The 16,942-nt window shown below is 40.2% G+C and overlaps 1 protein-coding gene across 7 annotated transcripts in view; it reads right to left on the bottom strand.

Annotated features, from left to right (window-relative positions):
* Positions 1 to 16,942, bottom strand: part of Parn (poly(A)-specific ribonuclease) — a 143,609-nt gene that overhangs the window by 125,932 nt on the left and 735 nt on the right. For 3 of the 7 annotated variants that reach the window (XM_047532746.1, XM_047532752.1, XM_047532747.1), the window contains exons 1-8: positions 15,801 to 15,950; positions 15,246 to 15,323; positions 13,066 to 13,145; positions 12,508 to 12,575; positions 12,342 to 12,423; positions 4,487 to 4,547; positions 1,358 to 1,523; positions 618 to 683 (exon numbers count right to left, since the gene is read on the bottom strand). In XM_047532746.1, coding sequence (XP_047388702.1) covers positions 618 to 683; positions 1,358 to 1,523; positions 4,487 to 4,547; positions 12,342 to 12,423; positions 12,508 to 12,575; positions 13,066 to 13,145; positions 15,246 to 15,323; positions 15,801 to 15,819 — 620 coding nt within the window. In that variant the 5' untranslated portion in view covers positions 15,820 to 15,950. Of the gene's footprint in view, positions 1 to 617; positions 684 to 1,357; positions 1,524 to 4,486; positions 4,548 to 12,341; positions 12,424 to 12,507; positions 12,576 to 13,065; positions 13,146 to 15,245; positions 15,324 to 15,800; positions 15,951 to 16,942 lie in introns of those variants that run through there. The other 4 variants (XM_047532749.1, XM_047532750.1, XM_047532751.1 and 1 more) reach the window with 4 other exon arrangements.

Below are 16,942 nucleotides of genomic sequence, written 5' to 3'. Positions count from 1 at the left end.
GAACAGACAGGCAATAAACAAACACAGGCGGGAGCTTTGAGGCGGGAGCATTCCTCCTCACTTGTCTTAACTGACATTTTTTTTAATATTATTATACTGCTTTTGGTAAAGAGGTAAAAGTGCTCATCTAGTCAAAATAGTACCTCCTGCAGCTGCATGAAGAGAGTTTAAAGCAGACAGCTACATTAAAACACTGGTAAAGTTTGTCTTGAAGTAAAAGGAAAAAAAGTTCAAGCTATAGTCCTTGAAATGCTCACATTTCCCACTGCAGAGGAAAGTTAAAAAGAAAGAAGCAGTCTGAGAGGGAATTCTCTGCTGCAGCCTTCAAGTGCTCAGCCCTCCTCCAGGCCAAAGCAATCAGGCCACCTGGGGGCATAGTTCAAGTCAAACTGCACAATGGTTTTCTCCCCTCCTGGGTCAGGACAAAGCATTCATTCAGTGTCCCCACATACAACTGTCCCTGCTATGTAAATGCTAAAATTTGTTAAATCTTAGGAACATACCTATTACAGGAAGACTATTTATAAAGATGTTTTAAGAAGATCAAATGCACCAAATGTCAGAAATCATCTACTTTTCCATAAAAAGAACATGTGAAACTGTGCAGGACAACTAACCCAGTACATGGTTCTAAATCCAAGTTCTTGTTTTCTTCACTTTGTAATAAATCTTCTATTTTCTCTCTGAGGAATTAGAATAAGACCATGATTATCAGTACCTTGAAATGAACTCACTGACCAATAGAATAATCATACTCAAACGCAATCTAAACATAAGAACATATATTTCTTGTGCATATAGTTCTTACATTTGAACATGCAGAACAGAGTATCAAATTATGTAATGACTTGTTAGTTCAAAGACTAAAGAAAATGCTTTATTTTGGCATATTCTTTGGGCAGGTGTATTTTCATTGATGAATTAGTGACGACTTCTCAACATTTTGTCAACACCAGTGATTTAAACTTTGACTTCTCTAGTAAAGCAGTTATACTGATATCTAAACTAAGCAAGACCAGACTCTCATCCAGTGGCACAACTGTTTGTCAGAAATCTCACTGTCACAGGAAAAACATACGTGCTACAGCCCAGAGGGCCTGATCCACTCCTCTGCCTTCAGGGAAGGCCTGTCAGGCCTTGGTCTGTGCAGGTCTGCCCACCTGCTGAGGACTCTTGCCGAATGACAAGGAGATAGCGTAAGCATGATACACAGGACTCTACTAGCAATCTGCTATTGTTGCGCAAATTCAGATGTGCCACAATTAGATCCTACCATGCACAACCTCACACCTGCATGTGTACTCTGACACAAGTGTAACACAGACGGCCCTAGTGCACACATGGTTCAGGAACTTACACCACTTGGTCAATAAACTTCTTTTGATCCTCGGGAATCGTCACAGGACATTTTGAGGCATTAGGAGATGCATATGCCAAAGCTCCAGCACCATTGGCTTGAGAGCGTTTTTCATCAAACTGCTCTCTCAACTGTCTTTCTTCTTCCTGATTTAAATATGGAATTCCTAAACATAATTTTTAAAAGAATGGATTAGCACAGGTAATTATTTCACATAAGTTTTTTTAACAGAGTTTACACTACTCAGGAAAAACATATCATATTTAACTATATCTCAGAAAACAGAGAAGGCAAGTGATTTTGAAATGTTCATTCTTTCATTTATTCATTCTTCTTTTAACAAATATTAATTTGGCACTTATGCTGTGTCAAGCATTGTAACACTGAGAAACTAACAGTGAACAAGCAGATACACCCTGCTCTGTAGTAAAAGGAACTACTTCTGACCAGATTATCAAAAAACGTCACTGTGAGGGAAAACCCAAAGGATGAGAATGAGGCAGATATGCAAAGAGCCAGGGGAAGAGTATTTCAGGCAGAGGAAATGAGCCTAAATGTCCAGAGGATGCAAATGGTGTGGACTTTTCTAGAAACACCAAGAAAGTGGGTATGGCCAGGACATAGTGAGCAAAAGGGGAAGAGTATGACATCAGGTTGAAGATGGGATGGAGCAAAATTATGTAGGTCTTATAGACCCTGATAAGAAATTTTTATTCTAAGAACAAAGAGACACCATCGGCAAGTTTAAGCAAGACAAAGATACTGTCTGCTTCATGTTTAAAAGAGCACGTGAACTACTCTGAGTGTGGAAACAGGGAAACCAGTTAGGAGCAACTGTCCAGGCAAGAGATGACAGCTCAGATCTGAGATCAGCAAATTTCACCTTAAAGGGACAGACATGACATGTTTCAGGCTGTAAGCCTCAGCGGGGTGTCTCTGTTGCAATCCTCAATCCTGCCATTGAGGCACAGAAGCAGCCAACACAACATGTACACCTGAGAGCACACTGTTCCAATAAAATGTTATTTACAAAACAGGCAGCCAGTGGCAGGCCATCATCTGTGACCTGGCTTAGACCATGGAGACAGCATGAAGATGGAGACAGCAATTTTTCAAGATGGTAAAAAAAAGAACTTGCTGATGTGCTCACAGGTAAAGGATAAACTGAAAGGTAAAACTGAGACTGTCACCTAGCTATCTGGTTAAGCAACTGGAAAGAAGCAGGGAAAACATGGGTTTTAGAGCCCAAGAGACAGAAATCAAAAACTACCTTCTGGACACACAAAATCATCTAAGGGTATATAAATTAAGAGTTGCAGATATAAAAGCCTATAGCTCAAGAGAAAGATGTTGTGACATAAACTTAATTACCATCAGGATATAGGTAGTACTGCCAGGTGCAGTACCCCACACCTATAATCCCAGCTACTTAGAGACGAGGCAGGAGGATCACAAGTTCAAGGCCAGCAAGACTCTGTCTCAAAATTAAAAAAAAAAAAAAAAAAAAGGGCTAGGGTGTAGCTTATTGGTAGAGCACTTGCCTAGCATATGCTAGGCCTGGATTCAATCCCCAGTATGCAGAGGAAGAAAAAAGGATATGAGACACTAACAAATTCTGTAGAAAGGATGATGGAATTAGAAAAACACCACCTGTCAAAAATAATCGTCTGAAGCAAGAATCACTGATGGATGGTAAAACTAACTGGCAAGAAAAGTGACCCAAATTAACATCACCAAGAATGGAACGAAGTGACATCAGGTGCCTCCTGATAACAGTGTGCTGAGGACACATGTAATGTAGTATTCCTACCAAAAATGAATTAATGCATTTAGACAGGTTTAAGAAAACGTCAGACAAGTTCAAATAGATGGACATGCTACAAAATAAGTAACCACCAATATTAAAAATTGTGAAAGTATTACAAGACAAAACCAAGAGAGGTGGTTCTGGATTTTAAGAGTGGAGAGAACCCACCGGGTGCTGTAGCTCGTCCCTTAATCCCAGTGACTCAGGAGGCTGAGGCGGAAGGATCCCAAGTTCAAGGCCAGCCTGGGCAATTTAGCAAGACCCTGTCTCAAAACAAAATAAAATAAAAAGGGCTGGGGATGTAGCTCAGCGGTAGAGAGCCCTGGGTTCAATTCCCAGTAGTGGAAAAATTAAAAAGACTAGAAAGTTGGGGGTGTGGCTCAGTGGGAGAGCTCTAGCCTAGCATGTGCCGGGCTCTGGATTGGATCCCTACCACCACACATACCTAGGTGCATAAAATGTATCAATTTTAAAAATGAAATCATGAGGCCATGGAACATACAAGACCAACTACAAGTATTACTCAGAAGCTGGTGAGACAAGAAGGAGCTAATAGGGACACTGAGGAGCCAAGAGTGAGCAGGAGAAAAACCAGAAGAATATAAAGAGTACTGAGGCCAGGAGGACAGTGCTAGGGGCAAGAGAGAGGAATCGACAGAGTCAAATTCTACCTTTTTAATTTTTATTTTTGGACAGGGTCTCATTAAATGGCTGAGGCTGGCCTCAAACTTTCCATCCTCCTGCCTCAGCCTCCCAAGTCACTGCAATTTCAGAAGGGCACACTATGGCCGGCAGTAGAGCTGCTTTTTCAAGTACTATACCACTTGTCACACTGGAAGGAAATGAGGAAACGTTCCCAAAAAGTGGTCACTTAGGCCACCAAGTCACATGGTGGTAGAATAAATGACCCTCAATAAAATCAAATCTTGAGAGACCTCACTACCACTCCATGACATAGCATCTACTCTCCTGCTCAGTTCACCTTTAACTAAGTTTAAAAAATAAAATCATAACAGTAGAGTTGAAAAATAATTTAAGGCTATAAATGGTGAACTGGAACTCTTGAGATTTTTGTCTCACACAGAAAGCACAAAATGGTAATTCTCAACCAAATCCAGATTTACTTTCTGAGGACATTTATAAACTCTAAAGATAAGTCACTGGGTTGGGGCTATAGCTCAGTGGCAGAGCACTTGCCTCCCACATATGAGGCACTGGATTCAATCCTCAGCACCACATAAAAATAAACAAATAAAATAAAGGCATGCTGTCCATCTATAACTACAAAAATAAAAATAAAAAAAGGTAAGTCACAATCTTACCATTGCGAAAAACTTTATTAAAATCAAATCCTTGACTTGCCAGAAAGTCAATGCTGGAGCTCTGAAACATAAGAACACACATTGGTGATGTTAGAAGCAGGTATGCAAACAAAAGCAGGGAAATAGCTCAGGCAGGTCAGCAAAGGCAAGGAAGCAGCAAGTTAAAGGTCAGATGACAACGGATTTCTCATCCATGGCAGCCAAGTGATCCGTTCATTTACTTCACATACTGGGGTTCTTCTTTATAGTTTATAAAACAAACACTCTTTTTTTTTTTTTTACAGATTTTTTAAAAAAATATACTGAGTGAACAGATATTCTCCCAATGGGCAGAAAGCTCCTGACCTCTTGATTACTGTACTGACTGGGAGACTATAAATAGAAATAAAATGCATTTATACAACCTCACCCTAGAAAGAAGTTTAAGGAAGCTCAAATGTGCATGTTATAAGATAACAACACCCACCCCAAATCAGATATTGAAAACCTGAAATCTTAACTGGATGTCTTAATGTTCAAGATCAAAGACAGAAAAGCTCCTGGCAAAATCCCTTAACAAGAAAACATATTTTAAATCTAGAATGGAGCTGAACAATGTGAGTAAATTTACATAAAAATATTAATAATACTACAGATGGTACACAAGTTTGGCAAAATCATTAAGTTCTTACTCAAACTGACTGAAAAGAGGAAAACAACATTGTAGCTACTCAAATTTTATTCTCCTGTTAAGTCAGAACATCAGCAGGCTGCAAACCTGAATCGTTTTAATCTGCTCCCTTGTAGAATTACCTTTACTGAACCAGACGTGGATATTATACCCACAGTCTCGATGGACTGAAGGACATTGTACCAAACAACCCACTGAGCACATCACTTTAGAGATGTGCCAAGGTTTTCAACATTAATCATTTATTTATGAAAATTCAGGGGTAGATGTTCTGGGAAAAGCTTTACTTCGCCAAGTCCTAAACTGTTTTGATTCTATGGACAAAAGAACTGAAGTGTGAGTTTCCTTCTCTTCATAGCCATTAGGAAGCACAGAGATAAACCGGTCTCTCTTGGCACAAATTCTACATTCTAATTATATCCTAGTAACCCATTTTTTCTTTCAATTTTTCATTTACTTTTAAAAAGAAATCTTATGATAAAACACAAATACCACATGTACCTTTATTAGCCAACACAAATCCTTTTAAAAACATGGCAGGATATAAAAGGATAATCTTATCACAGACACACACACGCACACACACACACACCTGGGCACACAGGTGATCATTTTCCATCATGTCATCTGCTAAGCATACAACAGCGACATTCTCCACACCCCCACTTACTTTTTCCCCTGAGTGAACCAAGACATGGCTTGGCCCACTAACCTCCTTTCTGTTTGCCATGCCTAAGTGTTCTCATAATTCTGCCCACCTAAAAATTCCATCTCTGACAAAGGTACCAAAGGATGACTATGGAGAGGCATTTCTGTCCTGATGGTACTAGACTCCAAAAGTCCTGCTTTCCTTTATTTCACTAAATTCAGAGTTGAGGATTCATCTATTCCTTTTTTGAAGCTATTTCTTTTCCAATCAAAACAACACATTTTGAAACCAGGCACAGAGGCCCATGCCTGTAATCCCAGCAACTAGGAAGTCTGAAGCAGGAGGATCTCAAGTTTGAGGCTATCCTGGGCAACTTGGCAAAACCCTGAGCAACTTAACAGGATCCTGTGTCAAAATAAAAACCAAAATAACAAGAGCTAGGGATGGAGCCCAGCGATAAAATGCTGATTTCAATCCCCAATACCAAAAAAAAAAAAAAAAAACCTCACACTTGGGGTTGCACAACAATGTGGATGGTACTTAAGACCAATGAACTAGATACTTGAAAAAAGTTAGAATGGACATCCTGACTGTCATGTTCTAAGTTGCTTTCCTCTGCCATGCCCTTCCACCATGACGTTCTGTCTCATCCTGGGCCCAGAGTTATAGATTGAGACCTCTGAAATCAATGTTACCAGCTACTACGAAAAGACTAAACTAAGAAGACCACATTTGTCTAATTGACATGGCAGTCCTTTAAGTTTCTAGAATTTCCTATAACTGCCCAGTGCTACAAAGTTTCATCCCTAAACATACTGCGTTCAAGTGTTAATCAGTTTCTGGCCCTCACCTCTCCCCATTTAGATCCATTCTCTACAGTAGCACACCAAAATCACCTTTCAAAAAAAAAAAAAAAAAAAATCAAATTGATCAGGTCAAGTTTAGGCTTAAAATTACTCTTGCTTTATTTTTCCCCTAAAAGATAAGTCATATGCTGTGCCAGTTAGAATTCTTAGTTATAAACTCTTAAGCCTATCTTCCAGTTTCATCATCTGCCACCTTCCCTAACATACCTGTTTCTGGCTTTTGAAACATCTTACTATTTCAACACACAGTGCATTGCACACTTCTGTGTTTTTGCTTCTTTCCTTTTTTGTTACCAACATGGCCCCCCTGTCATTCCACCAATATGTTGACTGGCTCAGGCCTCAGGCTAGGTTCATCTTTGAGCCAAGCATTGTGGAAGGTAGGTGAGAATCCTCTCAAGAATGGTCAGATGGAAAGCAATAGTAACAAAAACGGCACGGTAATGGCACCAAAATAGACAGGTAGATCAATGGTACAGAATAGAGGACACGGACACAAACTCAAATAAATACAATTTTCTCATACTAGACAAAGGGGCCAAAAATATGCAATGGAGAAAAGATAGCCTCTTTAACAAATGGTGCTGGGAAAACTGGAAATCCATATGCAACAGAATGAAACTAAACCCATATCTCTCACCATGCACAAAAATCAACTCACAATGGGTCAAGGACCTTGAAATCAGACCAGAAACCCTGCATCTTACAGAAGAAAAAGTAGGTCCAAATCTTCAATTTGTTGGCTTAGGATCAGACTTCCTTAACAGGACTCCCATAGCACAAGAAATAAAAGCAAGAATCAATAACTGGGATAGATTCAAACTAAAAAGCTTTCTCTCAGCAAAGGAAACTATCAGCAATGGGAAGAGAGAGCCTACAGAGTGGGAGAAAATCTTTGCCGCTCATACTTCAGATAGAGCACTAATTTCCAGAATATATAAAGAACTCAAAAAACTGTACAACAAGAATACAAATAACCCAATCAACAAATGGGCTAAGAATATGAACAGATGCTTCACAGAATAAGATCTACAAGCAATCAACAAACTTATGAAAAAATGTTCAACATCTTTAGTAATAAGAGAAATGCAAATCAAAACTACCCTAAAATTCCATCTCACCCCAATTAGAATGGCAATTATCAAGAATACAAGCAACAATAGGTGTTGGAGAGGATGTGGGGAAAAAGGTACACTCATACATTGCTAGTGGGGCTGCAAATTTGTACAGCCACTCTGGAAAGCAGTGTGGAGATTCCTTAGAAAACTTGGAATGGACCCACCATTTGACCCAGCTATCCCACTCCTCTGCCTATACCCAAAGGACTTAAAATCAGCATACTACAGAGATACAGCCACAACAATGTTCATAGCTGCTCAATTCACAATAGTCAGATTGTGGAACCAACCTAGATGCCCCTTAATTGATGAATGGATAAAGAAACTGTGAGATATATATATATATCTATATATCTATATATATATCTAGAATTTCCTATAACTGCCCAGTGCTACAAAGTTTCATCCCTAAACATACTGCGTTCAAGTGTTAATCAGTTTCTGGCCCTCACCTCTCCCCATTTAGATCCATTCTCTACAGTAGCACACCAAAATCACCTTTCAAAAAAAAAAAAAAAAAAATCAAATTGATCAGGTCAAGTTTAGGCTTAAAATTACTCTTGCTTTATTTTTTTATTTTTATTTTTTTATATTTGTGTATATATATATACACACACCATGGAATATTACTCAGCCATAAAGAATAATAAAATTATGGCATTTGCAGGCAAATGGATGCAGTTGGAGAATATCATGCTAAGTGAGATAAGCCAATCTCAAAAAACCAATGGATGAATGATCTCCCTGATAAGCAGATGATGACACATATAGGGGGTGGGAAGGGGGCAGGAATGGAGGAAGGAGGGACTCTATAGAGGGATAAGAGGGGTGGGAGGGGTGGAGGGAGGGAAAAAAATAACAGAAATGAATCAAAAACTATTACCCTAGGTAAATGTATGATTACACAAATGGTATGTCTCTACTTCATGTACAGAGAAACAAGATGTATCCCATTTGTTTACAATAAAAACGAATTAAAAAAAAAAAAAGAATGGTCAGATGATTCTCTACCCTGCCACTAGAATCACCACTCACTCCAAAGATCCTGATTCAGTAGGTATAGTAATACCTGGAGAGAACAGTTTGGTTTGTTGGGGTCGGGGACAGGGGAGTGGATTTAAAGTTGCCAGGTATGGCAGATATAGTAGCATACACCTATAATCCCAGAGACTCAGGAAGCTGAGGCAGGAGGATCACAAGTTCAAGGCCAGCCTCGGCAATGTGGCAAGGCCCTAAGCAACTTAGCAAGACCCTGTCGCAAAATAAAAAGCAAAAAAACAAAAAAATGGCTGGGGATGTGACTCAGAGATTAAACACCCCCAAGAAAAGTTAGAATGGACCTCAATCCCTCATACCAAAAAAAAAAAAGTTCCCAGGTGATTCTAGTGTGCAGGTAGGTTTGTGAACCACTGAATTCTACCAATGCAACTTCAAGTGGCTGCCACTCACAGTGGGAAGGGTGCATGAGGGAGAAGCCATCAGGATACCATCCACAGTGGTACTCCATGGTCTGCTGAAAGGCCAAAATGCCTCTTAAGGGGAACTATTATCCCTGAATGCATTAATGTTTTATAATGAACTCATATTTTATTAATCCCATCCCTTACATAAATTTGAAAAAAAACAACAAAAAAAAGAGAATATGGTTAGAATGGTAAATTTTGTTATGTCTATTTTCCCACAATTTTTTTAAAAAAACCTATTGTGATTTGCTATCCCCTACCTTTGATTTATCTTTTTTTTTTTTTTTTTTTTTTTTTGTGGTGCTGGGGATTGAACCCAGGGCCTTGTGCATGCGAGGCAAGCACTCTACCAACTGAGCTATATCCTCAACCCTGATTTACCTTAAATGCACCTTTTTCAAGATTTAAGAGATGAGTGTAGTTATTTTGGTGGACAACTTGAGGTATCTATCCAAATTTTAAATGAAAATGTCCTACAACTTCACAACTCTTCTTTTAGGAAATCTATTCTATAGAAAAATTCTTACATATACAAAAAAATGTGCTATACACATAGGCTGACTGTGGTATCGTTTATAAACACTGGAAAGGCTCTAAATTCCCACCAAGGAAATGCAAGTTATATAAAACACAAATATTAGGATTCTACTTAAATTAGGTATGTGTGTAGACACGTGGGTATATGTACACGTGTGCATAAAAGCTAGAAAACAAGGAGTAAAATGAGAAAGACGTGATGTAGGGAAAAGGATGTACGAAAAGACACTAATTTACTCTCTCTATATAGGTGTTATATTGCAATTTTACACAACCATTCATGTATTATCTTGTACAAATTCAACTATGGATGTTCAGTTGGAAAAAGAGGAAGAGAAGAAAATGGAGGAGAGGAGACAGAAGCCATATCAGTGCCGTGCCATTCCACCTGCCACTGTACCCACACGTTTTCCCCTGGTGTGCAGCTGCTGATCCTCCTCCTACCTTCTTCATGCCACCGTGTGTGTACAGATCACTGCTTTTCAAAGAACACAACAAGCTGTTTTACCCTCAAATCCTCTATGCTGTAAGGATGAGAAGAGCTCTTCGAATGATCTGACATGATCCTCACCTACTCACCAAATCCAGAGCCTAACTTCCTATAACGTCCAACTCTACTGCAGTCACGGAATTTTATACAAAAGAAAAACCACTTTTGTACAGCTATAATGCACCAATTTGTTAAAATGTGGGCGGGGGACACTTTATGGACAAAGAAAATCCAAAGGCGTGTTTATCTTACCAAAAGAATTCACAAATTTATGCAAGATTCAAGATGCAGGTATAGCTACTGCAGGACAACTGGAGACATCACAAGGTCTAAACCTTTCCTGAGGCTGTTCCTCTGCTTTTGCAGACTAGAGAATCCCAGCCCTTCTCCTTTGTCCATTTTCAATATAGTCTCTGGACTATCTTCGAGAATACTATCTTAAGGAGTATCTGGCAACTAGAACTGTTAAGCACTCCAGATATTGCTGCACCGTGGTTTGTGCAGTGGGGAGAGCTCTGCTGTCCTGTGTCCAGTACATTTCACAGAATAAGTGCAATTGTGCTGCTGTTAGTATAAAGCACCAGTCCTAAGGTATCTCACCACCACCCTCCACTTTTGTTTGATTAGACCCTGGCCAAAGTCATGGGACTCACTGTATTTTAAGTAATTCTCTGCTCCTGGTAATGATAGAAAACTATATCCACACACATTTCCAAACTAAACATATTTTCTCTCAGTAAAAATCTACACTGTTTAATCAAGTATTCTATACCAAGGAGATCAATAAATAGCTGTTGACTGATTGCAGGGGAAAAGAAATACCAACTATGATTTACTTGACCATTTTAGAAAACTGGCTACAAGGTCTAAGTTACTTTAACTTTTTTTTTCTCTTTTGCATATGATCAACTCTTGATTTCATTAGTTTATTTCAGGAAGAATATGCTCAGAAGCCTACCCTCCAGACCTTTCCAAAAGCATTACCACTCCATGCTAGTGAAGGAAAAGATCAAGACTCAAATGAATTAATGTTGCTATTGGCAGAGAAGTCAAGAAGCGAGTGGAGGGCTGGGGAGATAGCTCGGTTGGTAGAGTACTTGCCTCACAAGCACAAGGCCCTGAGTTCAATCCCCAGTACCGCAAAAAAAAAAAAAAAAAAAAAAAAAAAAAGCAGCGAGTGGACTGGGGTCATGGCTCAGAGGTAGAGCACTTGCCTAACATCTGTGAGGCACTGGGTTATATTCTCAGCACCAAATATAAATAAATGAATAAAATAAAGGTCTATCAACATCTGAAAAGAATTTAAAAAAAAAAAAAAAGAAGCAAGATTACAAGGAAAAAGAGTTGTACTTCAACTACATATCCATATACTCATTTCACTTATTCACATTCTTCTTATCCATAACAGACAATCAAGAAGGCAGACGCAGGAAACTGTTATTTACAAAGCGTCTTCCAGGTCAGCCACCACGATTCTCAAGGGAATACTCCAAGGTGGTGCCTCCCTACATCCTTACTTTCACCCATAAAATAAATCTTCTCCTTCTCAAGAGGAATCAGGAGTCTTTTTCCACCTTCTCTTTCCTAACTGGTGAGCTTGGGAAGAGAACCTGAGGACAAGCAGCTTAGACTCTTCTGGGCTCTCTGGTTTTAGATAGGCTACACACACTGATCTTCCAGAAAAAGAAGGTTCAAAGAGTGAGATAGGAAGAAGTACGTAAGACCTGAAATGCAGTTTCAATTCAAGGGGAAAACCGTAAAGATCCCCAATGTAGTCAAAGTACAAGACTATGATCTCAAATTCAGCTTTATTAATAACAAAGTTCACCCTCTGATTTCCATCTGCTTGTCTATGCATCTTATTCCTTAATTCATTCTGAAGTAAATGGGGAGATAACAGTGTCATTAATTTACAAACCTAAAACCGAAGGTCGGATAGGTGAAATATTTTGCCAAAGACCAAAGTTAGCAGTAGAATCAAATTTTAAAGAGAATTTTGATTCCACTTTTCCACAATGCCACATAAGCAACTCATGAAAGGAAAAATTTATAAGCTACTAACCTGACAAACAAATTTTACATCCGGTGAGGATCTATTGAAGGGTTTCGGGAAAACATAGAAGTTAAATGACTTCGTCACATACCTGGGAAAATAAGACAAAATGAGGCTTAGGGGGTGACCCTATGCCACAACAAAAGAATTCTCACCACTTGTTTAAACAACCTACTTTGAGTCTGTGTAGTCATACTTAAAAGTGCAAAGGCCAAACTGAAACAGCAAAAAATCCATGGAATGCTGGAAAAGGGAAATAAAACATCAGTCACAATAGTGCTGCATATTCAACGCAAGCAACAGTACTCTCAATCATGTGGCTTTCTGAATCAAACAACTTGACTTTGGCAAAATACTTCCAATTAGAACAGATTATACAAATTATGTATCAGAAGCATTGTTAGTTTATATACACTTCTTAATTTTTCCCCAATTAAGCACTTATCATCCATCATCCAGAGTATCATTAGATCTATTTCCAGAGTATTAGAATAACCACATCATAGTTCCTATTAATCAAATTAGCAAATACTAACCCTTCCCCAACATATTTTCCAGCAAACAATTATTTTTGCTGTTGCTTTAAACATTAAAATATCATTTTGCAGCTGGAGCTGAGAAAAAGTGCTACATCTGGAAAACTTTAATATGCAAGTTTAATGATTATACTGCTTTATAATTCAACAGACAGACGGTTCACAAAGAAAATAGATTCTCCAGCAAACCCACTTGCCTTTTTAAGCTTCTGATACCTCTCCTCTGGAGTATCAAAACCATTTGTTAATGCGGTGACTGAAGGTCCATCGCTGATACCTAGATTTTAAGAAATAAATTTTTATTTTAATAAATGCTAGTGTAAAAAATGTCAAGTCAAGTCAGGCGCAGTGGTGCATACTTGTAATCCCAGTGACTCAAGAGGCTGAGGCAGGAGGATCACAAGTTTGAGGCCAGCCTCAGTAACCTAGCAAGACCCTCAGCAACTTATTGAGAACCTATTTCAAAATAAAAAATGAGGGGCTGGGGTTACGGCTCAGAGGTACAGAGCTCACCTAGCACATGTGAGGCACTGGGTACAATCCTCAGCACCACATAACAATAAATAAATAAAAATAAAGGTGCCAACCTACAACTAAAAAAATATTTAAAAATAAATAAATAAATAAACAAATGAGAACTAAGGATATAGCTCAGTGATAAAGCACCCAATTTAGATTCCCAGTACCCAGAAAAAAAAAAAAAAAAAGGTGACCTGTCAATGCCTCCTCTAATTTCATATTCATTTCTTTTGTAGTTGTGGATGAACAGTATGCCTTTATTTTATCTCTTTATTTTATGCAGTGCTAAGGATCGAGCCCAGTGCCTCACAAATGCTAGGCAAGTGCTCTGCCACTGAGCTACAGTCCCAGCCCTGTAATTTCATATTCTTATGAACTAAGATTAATTGGAAGTGCTCTCTACCTTACTTTTTCAAAATTAGCATTAATTTGGAGATAGGGGTGTAGCTCAGTGACAAGACCTCTTGCTTAACATGCACAAGGCCCTAGGTTTCATTCCCAGCACCAAAAGAAAGAAAGAAAGCATTTATTTGACTGTCCCCCAAGCCAAATTCTGTAACAATAAACTTAAGAAACATGCACATTTCAGACTGGGAATACAGCTCAGTGGTGCAGTCCTTGCCTAGTATGCAGGAGGTCCTGCATTCAATACCCAGTATCACAAAAAAAAAAAAAAAAAAAAAAAAGAGAGAGAGATGTAAAGTTTCAATTTGAGAATAGGCAGTTCTAAAATGGGTTTTAAAATCTAGTAATCATTAAAAAAAAAACCCTCTATGTTCAAATAAGTTTTGCTGCTTTGTAAAGGATTAATGAATATCAGACATCAACAAACCTTAAGCATTCAGGGCTAGCAGACTACAGAGTACCAGTCTTGGTCAACAGAGTTCCAAGTAACATCTATACAACAAAGGCATTTTCAGGGTCAAGATGAAGTTATTTCTGGAGAAAACTTTTAGCTTCTAAGTATACTGACTCCAACTAGAAAATGTATACTTAAAGCCAAGGATCAGTTAGCTCCTCATGGATTCCTTTAGAAACAGTTATAGGATTTTAAACATGTAAACCAAGCAGCAAAAGTGGGTATTCATACCAAAAGGAGAAAACTCTTCAGACTGACATAAACAACTTAAAAATGTTTATTTGCCAACCCCAAAATAAAACAACACTACAACCATAAAAAGTGTTGGTGAAGTGTTACACAAACACACATTTATACATAGGCTATGTACACTTCCACTAAGGCATAAAGGAATATCCTTTTGTCTACAAAGTCTGACCCCAGACATTCACTAAAAGGCAAATGTATGATTCCACTTACATTATGTGTATAAACTAGTCAAATTTATAGAAATAAATGGTGGTTTTCAAATGTCAGAGGAAGTGAGAAAAGGAGAGTTCAACGTGTACAGTGTCAGTTTGAGAAGATGAAAACACTCTAGAGATGGATGGTGATGGCTGCAGGGAAATGAGAACATACTCGATGTCACTTAACTGTACAACACTTAAAAATATTTAAAACTGTAAATTTTATTTTCTATATATTTTACCACGGACACATACAAAAAACCTGACCCTAATCTTCAAGCTTTCTACTATGTACGCACCAAAGCGTTTTAAGCAGCACCAAAACCATAATCTCTGTCCAGCCAGCAACCCTCACTGCCTACCATTACAAAACCCCTGCAACTGTTCAATGCTTCTGAAACATTTAAGATGCAACACTGAGACTTCTGCAACCCGCCCAAGGCTACCAAGAGCCAGGAGCAGAGCTAGCTAGCAGGCAAGAGAATTTAGGGAGCCCGGGGCTGGTGGGAAAGGCTGAAGGACCCTGAGCCCCAAGCTTTCAAGAAAGGGATACCTGAAAACTCCCCATCGATGGCAAAGAAGTCCGCCTCCTCTATGGCCTGGTACACTGTTTGAAGATTACTCTTAAAGTCTGCGGAGAAACCGAGAAAAGGCTCATCAGAACCCGGTGGCCTGGCTTCCTGCCCACAGACCCCTAAGCGGAAAAGGAAGGAGGGCCCAGGAATGCCTGAGGCCGCGAGCTAGATGGGGACAAGTCCCAGAGGTGTGCTAGGGCAGGAGAAGATCTAGTGCCCCACGCGTGCATGGGCCACGCGGGGTCAACTCCCCGAGGGGTTGTTGGGCCTGAGGGAAAAAAGACTCGAAGGGTGCACGAGGCAGAGAAAGACAAGGCCCCAGAAGGTGGCCGGGACAGAGCAAGGCAAGGGCGCCAGGAGGTGCACATTCCGCAGAGGCATAAGGCCCCAAAGAGAGCACAGGCTTAAGCGAGGCAGAGCCCAGAGGGGCTGACTCAGCCCCGGGCCCCGCCGCACGGGCTGGCCGCGGTCAGGGCCTAGCAGGTGGGTGAGGGTGAGCGTGGGCACGCGGGGAGTGCACAGCGGACACGCACTGCTCCTGATTATCTCCATTCTGTAGAGTGGCCGGAACCCTGGCCCCGCCCGGGCCGCGGCTCAGCCGTTCTACTCGCAGAGTTCCGCAGAGACGGCGGCGGTAGCCGAGGCAGCCGCAGCAGCAACAGAACACACCGTGGCGGCCACTTCCGGAAACAGCGCGCGCCTGCTGCGCGGGCGTCAGCGTCTGCGTCACGACGGGGGCGGGGCCAAGGCTGAGGTCCTCCGGGAGAGAGTGGGGGCGTGGCTGTCGAAGCCCCGGGGCGTGGCCTCCTCCAAGCAGGCATTCGCTTTGCAAGAGTCGAATCCTAGATTCCAGTTGATCAACAAATATTTACTGGGTTCCTATTATATGCCACTCTGAAGGGCCTGGGGAATACGGTGATGAACAGGAAAGTATGGTCCCTGCCCCATTAAACTTGCAGTAGGAGGGAGAAAGTCAGGCAGAAATCAAACTTGCCATTTGGAAAAGCTAAAATAATCGCTATGAAAAAAAGCAGGGCACTGCAATAGAGAATAACGAGGACGGGAAACCGTGGTTTACGTAGGTGATCAGAGAAAAGCAGAGACCTTTGTATCCATGGGGAATACTATGGCGAGCGCCAGAGAAGGGAGCTTACCCTAATGTTTGTTGGTTTGAGGTTGCTGTTGATCCCTCAAAGCCTAGCCATGCTATCCAATAAATGTGGTTTGAGTGAATGAATTCTCCCAGGCTACTATTAAATTGGTTAGACCTGCTTCCAAAGGTTATCACGGCGTTATTTATTAGGCCTGGAAGGCATTCAACCTTTCTAAACCTCAATTTCCCCGGGGGAAATTGTATTGAGGATCATTGGTGATAGGGATGTGAATAGTGAAGTACTGTATAAATTGTTTGCTGCATACCTAGTGCCAGATAATCCTCCAGAAACTGAGTTCACACATTCCCTGCACTAGTACATAACATTACTGATCTTTTAAGTCTTTACCAATTTGATGGGGGAGGGGTCATCTCAAATTAGCAAAGAAACAATCTGAGTGATTTAAAACAGACAATCAGCATGAGTTCTCAACACACCCAAACGTTGGGTGGGGGGTGAGGAAAGGGGAAACCGACATGATGGTAAGGTTGAATTTTATATTATTTTTGGCGGTACTGGGG

Source organism: Sciurus carolinensis, chromosome 18, assembly GCF_902686445.1.
Source record: "Sciurus carolinensis chromosome 18, mSciCar1.2, whole genome shotgun sequence".
In the NCBI taxonomy this organism is placed as follows: Eukaryota; Metazoa; Chordata; class Mammalia; order Rodentia; family Sciuridae; genus Sciurus; species Sciurus carolinensis.
The sequence above is the reverse complement of the archived record's forward strand: the minus strand, read 5'-3'. Positions and strand labels throughout refer to the sequence as shown.